The following is a 6,476-nucleotide window of genomic DNA, read 5'->3' on the forward strand; positions in this document are numbered from 1 at the left end:
ACAGGTTGCCCAGAGAAGTTGTGGATGCCCCATCCCTGGAAGTGTACAACGTCAGGTTGGATGGGGCTTTGAGCAACCTGGTCTAGTGGAAGGTGTCCCTGCCAATGGCAGGGGGGTTGGAACTAGATGATCTTTAAGGTCCCTTCCAACCCAAACCATTCTATGATTCTATGATATGAAGGGCTATTTTATTAAAAAAAAATATATGTAAAGTATATTTTATTTCATGACCATGAAATCAGAGTAATATTCTAAGCAGTAGTATTTATTTATCTTTGTATTTGGAGTTTTCATTAATTTCTTAACACATCCTCAAAATTACTAAGTAACTGAAATAACATCCCTCAATGTAGTTTGCATGAAGCAAATCTATGAAATAAAATCAAAAGTAAACAGCACTATGAAGCTGAGATAAAGAAAAGATACTATTTCTGCTTTTGATTCTGAGTTGTGCTGCTGCTTCTAGTGACACCACTCTCTCCCAGGAAAGTTCATTGCTGGACTCATCACATTCATCACCTAACAGGTTTAGAATCAAAGGAGATTTCTATTTCCTATATCAAACTGAGAGGTACTTCTTTCCCCCTCCACCACTCATCTCTGGAGAAGGCAAGCGTAGCCCACAGCCTAAAAACACCTGGGTGTTTTCCTCAGTTAATTTCCCACTACTGCCAAGACTTTGGGATGTCTCTGATCTCTTCAATTTTCTTCCCGTGGCACAATATGGCTTTTGGTCCATTTGGTAGGTTGGAAGTTTGCTGTGATGTGTTGCGGTATTTTGCTGCTGGTGTGTGGAGTAGATGTTTTGAGGGCCTTTCAGGGTGAACCCCATCTTTTTTGGACGCAGGGGGCCAAGCTAAGTGAGTCAGGAGCTTCCTTCAAGACCTGCAAGCCCATGTTTCCTTCACTCTTTTGTCCAAAAGAGCCAAATAAGGGCTCTATTGTAGCCCTTATTTCCCAGGAAATTTCCCAGGAAAGACCCTTGACTCAGCTCTATATGAAGGAAATGACAGGCCTTTGCATACATGTAGTCCTAAACGCCTGCAGTGTAGGGACTGCAGGTTGCAAAATCTTTGGGGCAGAGATTTGTCTTTTTTACTTGTGATGTACCTAGTCTACAGCATGGTCAGGCATCAGGTGAATAATACTGGTAACAACAATGCAGACAGATATGACTGATATTGCTCTGCAGATCAGAGAAAAACCCATTAATTTAAGTGAAGAAGTGCAGTTAAAACACAGGTACATATATGAGATTCAAATGTGGCCCGGGATCTGCTTCTTTCTGTGTTGTCCATCAATGTGGTGCCCATCGCTATATTCTCTGATGGCTTCTCCCACATATCTCTTCTCCTCCCATTTCTCTGGTGGTTCTCCCAACAGAAGTAAAGAGAGAAGAAAGAGGAATGGTGTCAGCAATGGGTGGTTTGATGGTTACATCAACGCTGAACAAACAGTAAGGAGTTTTGCTGGGGGGGTGAGAAAGTGAATAAGTTACCTGGCAGCTGCCAGACTTCCACTGAAGTGGCCACTGAAGTGGCCACAGCCACCATATCCTTTGCTCTTGCTGAGGACCAGGAAGGAAAACATGACTTGAAATTAATGAGATGTTAAGAGTCATGGGTTTTAATTAGCATTGTTAATTGGAAGCAAATTTGCTATGAGAATGCAAAAAATGTAGTTCTACTCTGAGTCCTACTCAGTTATCTATAAACTAAAAATATGGGGTTCTTGTTTTTCCTTTAGGTTTAAAATAGAATTACTGAAATTTTCTTCTTTTTTTTGGTTATTGCACTAACAGCCAGGTGGCAGAAGAAGGGATTTCCCTGCCTTACGCTGGCTGTTAGTACAACTGTTAAATTAATCCAATGGCTGGGATAATTTAGTACTGATGAAGGATTGAAAGACTGTGAGGAAAAACAGTATTTTTGGGACAAAAATAAAAGGCTCATTGGGAATTTTGGTTAGTGAGAGAAACATGGACTAAAACCACAGAGGGCAAGAGAAAACGCGCAAAAATAAAAGTCGACAAGACATACTGTGCTCTTCTGCCACTGCCAATGAGCTTGAAAAGGAAAGAAGCAAGTCTGGCTAGGAGATTCAAATGGGTCATTTCTCAGAGAAAAGGCATAATCCTGGGATCTACTCAGAAAAGAACAAGAAAACAAAAACAAAACCCCTGAGAAACACTTTAGTGAGGTGAGGAGCAGAAAGGCATGATGAGTCAGGTGAAAGCCAAGTGAGAGCAGGGATAAAAGCTAGAGCTATGTGAAATTCCCAGGATTTGGTTGGCAAGAATGTGGGTTGTTGATAGACTTGAGGTGCTTCGAATTCAAGGTGGTTTGATCCTGAAATCCTAGCAGCACAAATTGAAGTAATTTCTACTAGGAATGAAAGCATTCATGTCAACCCTGTAGGTCTTCAGTTTCTGAGTAGCTTCTAGGATCCAGCCACCCTTTCCCCTCAGTTACTGCTGAGCAGTGCAATCCAGACTCCAGCCTGTTCTCACCAACTGGCTAGTCTGAATGTTTGCAATAAAACTCCAGAGTGTTGTCTGCGAGAATAAATGCATAGCTGGCACAATTTCCACAGCAGCAGTAGGTTGATACCTTCACCAGCTGTATCTTGGGCTTGCATGAGGTCTCCACGTTCCAAGAATATCTCCTACACTTGGTTCACACTGAATTTGCTACAATCTACACAGCTCAGGGGGATAATTAAGGAAGTGCATACATTTAATTGCAAGCAATATTTAATTAAAATATTAGTAATAAATGTTGGTACCTGCCCATACAACATGTTGGATAACAAAAGTTGCTTAGCCTATTTTAAAAATGAGTTTTAGTGAGGATTTATCACAGAAACTACAACCTTGTGAAAGCTGTGTTCTTGTATACATAATGAGCCTTTCAATAACTGTGATTATGAATTTTACAGGATTATATTTTTCTGTCATTCTTTAAATTTCTGTATTCGCTGTGCACATAGAAAAGATTAAAGTAATGCTGCTATATGTGTTAAGAATTTCCTTTAGGAAGGTGCTATTTAGATTCAGGAGTGGTTTTGAAGTCTAGATAACTGAAAAGTATAAGAATTTTTCTTATGTAGGAAAAAACCCCAACAGAACAAGGTCAGTGTCCTAGAACTGGACAAGTCTTTTCCTAAAGCAACAGGAAAAAAGACATTAAAAGTGTGTTACAATGATAACTGAAAGCCTGGAGTTTGTCAGTTGGAAAGACTACAGACTCTGAAATATCTTGAGAGATCAGGCCATAAGGGTTTTACACATTCACTTTCAGCATTTTGTCATAGTTTGACAACGTGGTTTTGTTGATGAATGTAAAGAGTTTTGTATGTTGTTCTACCCCTTCGATGCCAAAGTTCTGGGTCATTGGTATCTATTTAGGTAAATAGATAGATAGCTGGTTCTGTATTCAAAAAAACAGGCAGTTTAAATAAAATTGAACATATATTCTGATATAACTTGAAGCAACTATTTCTTTTGCGATTTATGACATCTTCACACCAAAGAGAAAGACAAGTGTGAGTAAGCTGATTGCTAGGCACACCACATGTTCGTCTCTGGAGGCTCCCCAGCAGGAAATAACTTCAGCTGGCACAGGAGTGGGTGAAAGCCAAGGGAAACTGATACAGCTCTCAGGTAGCTCTCCTGACAGGAAGATTTGCCAGATCATACTGAAAGTTTGATTCCTGACAGGCGTCAGTGCCAGATTACTTTGAGTAAGGGGTAACCTGCCTCCTGGCTGCTGCTTTTCCTCTGGCACTGATATGCAGTCACACGTCTGTCATTATTCTCCAGAGACAGTAGATGTTGCTCCCAGGGATGGATTAGAAATGCACCTTTTAACGTAATGAGCCAAATGGCTCCTTTGTCCTGCTTGTAAAGGTTGTGAACTGGCTGTTTGGAGTGGCAGGAGGAGAGGGAGAAAATCTGAGGAACAGACTGAGCAGAGAGCAACATTCCAGAACAACTCTGGACTTAGGGAAGCCAAAGAAGAAGATTTGACCAAGCTCTTCTGTATTTCTGTTAATTACTGTGTAAGAAAAACCAGATTCCCTTGAAGGGCTGAGTTTGAACTCTACAGCTTTGTATGGACTGTGTTTAAAAGTGGGATGGGAATGAAACCTGCTCTAAGACCCATCACAAAAGCTTCTGGAAGTTTTATGTTCTTATAAGCTAAAGATTGAAATTTTTACATGAGAAAATGTGGTTACCAATGTTCTGATCATTCGTAAAATTGCCCTCTTCTATAAGCTAAATACTGCCTGTCTTCTCAGATTCTTCTCTTGTATCCACTATCAGACTTCTCATTTTGCCTGGGCTTTCCCTTTGTATCATACATCATACCCTTTTCTATGTAGCAGCTCCTGCCCCTACTTGTTCTTTAATGAGTACTTTGTGCTGTGTGCACAGAGTCCTTAGGGATTGCTCTAAACCCCTTGTGCACCTCTAGGAAGAGTTTCAAGATGGCTGTCTTCAAGAGGGAAACCTTAACAAGGAGAAACTGAGCAGAGGCTTAGCTAGGTCTGTACAATAGGTCTCTCCCCCTAGCTGGGGCTTCCCCCACAGCAGGCAAGCACCAAAACAGAGCAGATCGGATAGTACCTCCAGGACCAGCTATTGACTCCTTCCCAGCAAATGACCGACTTACTCACTTTTTGGGATCCCAAGCTCAAACCTCAAATTAGTTAATTAATGTGACACCAAAGAAGATAAAACCAAGTTCAAATTTGGATGTCTGAAATATATATATTTAATGTGCCTATATACATAAGGATGGGATTTAAAGATTTTAGACAAATATAAAGGTCCTCTAGTTTCAACAGATTTTGCTGCATTTCCAATAACTGCAAAGGCAAATATTTCAATTTCATCTACCCTGATAGAACCAATGCATTGAATTAGACATGTCCACCTGGTGCAGTTGGTAGGGCAGAAATCCTATGGAACAAACAGTATAGGGTAAAATAAAGACTGGGATAACTAGCAAACTTTGCACTGATGCTTGTCAAGTCTGGAGTGTGTACCTGCAACCAGAATGTTCTTTTGATGGCTTTCATACCAGTTAGAAGATTACAAGTATGCAGACTGATCCATTTCACTATTGTCTTGCCAAAACTGCCTCTTCATCTGACATTCTTGGCAAATTTGGAGTAGATAGGTTAAAAAAAAGGCCTTGTTTTAAGGAAAAAAAGAAAGAAGAAGAAAAAAAAAAATCCTCCCCACAGTCATTGAACTACTACAGGCTGTTGCTTCACTGTGAGTTAATCTGCTGAAGTCTCTGGATGTGTTTTCTCTTTCCACTGGGGTATTCTGGAAGATGGAAGTAAGTCTTCATTGATTTCAGGTCCACTTTTCCCCATTTCAGCAGCACTTTTCCTAGGAAAGACTGAGTAGAAGCTGAATAAAGATTCCAGGATTTTTCATGTGTTAATAATGGCAGCTGTATTAGCCCAGCCTCCTGTACTACCAGAAACAGGCGGGCAGTAGCTCCCACCTAAAGTAATCAGAAGAAAACAATAATGAGCTTCAGTCAAGAGAATTATTTTAAACAAACACATTCATTCACCCCACTGGACTGGCTCCCAAATTTTGGCTGATGACAGTGACGGAGCAGGGTGTGATATCTGCACCTGACTTTCTCTCTGCCATTTCCTGCTCAGCTCCTGCTTTGATCTCTGTCTCTGAATATAATTATGAAGCCTGAATCAGAACCAGGCTTTCATTTCTGCTGCCCCAACTTGCCCGCCTCTCTAGCTCTTAAGGAAGACACTGTGATTCTCAAATGCTTGCCTTTCATTTTTAGTCCAATAAAATGGACCACCTGCAAATTCAGGTTGCTCTTTTCTTTTTATTACCTGCTTTTTATTATGTAGCCAACATACCCCAAAAGTACCCAGTAAGTGCATATAAAACATAATTAATCTTCTGAAAGGAATGTATCTTCTTTGCCTGAAATTGTTGTACCAAACCCCCAGGTGACACACTGGCAGAGCTCCACTGAAATCAGTCCAGCTATCTTCATTTACAACACTCGTATGTTTGGCCCAATCCTTTTGCTCTCAGTGATAAGTGCATACTGAGCTGGATCTTCCAGACTAAAGGAATTGGTTCTTGGTTACCAGTAGGGACCAATTAGCATAGTTCTGTCAACTGAAATGAAACTATCCTGATTTACAGCAGCTGAGCATTTGCACCACCTCCCCCCCCTCACCTGCCCCAGCAGATATTGTTGCAATATTTGTCATTTAAAAATATACTTACTATGGGAAAATATATTTACGTGGCAAAGATACTTTTCTAAGGCTTTGCACTGACCTCAGGAGGTTAGGACCTTGAGGTCCTATGTCCTACGTCCTGTGCTCCATGTAAGCGGTGTAGTAATCACTACTAGGTTACAGTGGTGTATTTAATTATGATAACTAGTTCCTGTTTGCTGGAAAGAGATCAAACC

The 6,476-nt window shown here is 40.7% G+C and overlaps 1 protein-coding gene across 1 annotated transcript in view; it reads left to right on the plus strand.

Annotated features, from left to right (window-relative positions):
• The window catches only part of LOC109279324 (RNA-directed DNA polymerase from mobile element jockey-like), a gene marked incomplete at its 5' end in the record, with an annotated part of 7,898 nt that extends 3,871 nt beyond the window's left edge, over window positions 1-4,027 (plus strand). The window contains one exon of the mRNA XM_019470755.1: window positions 3,908-4,027. Coding sequence (XP_019326300.1) covers window positions 3,908-4,027 — 120 coding nt within the window. The remainder of the gene's footprint in view (window positions 1-3,907) is intronic.
• Between the last annotated feature and the right edge of the window lie 2,449 nt (window positions 4,028-6,476).

This window comes from Aptenodytes forsteri, unplaced genomic scaffold (assembly GCF_000699145.1).
Source record: "Aptenodytes forsteri isolate BGI_AS27 unplaced genomic scaffold, ASM69914v1 Scaffold46, whole genome shotgun sequence".
In the NCBI taxonomy this organism is placed as follows: Eukaryota; Metazoa; Chordata; class Aves; order Sphenisciformes; family Spheniscidae; genus Aptenodytes; species Aptenodytes forsteri.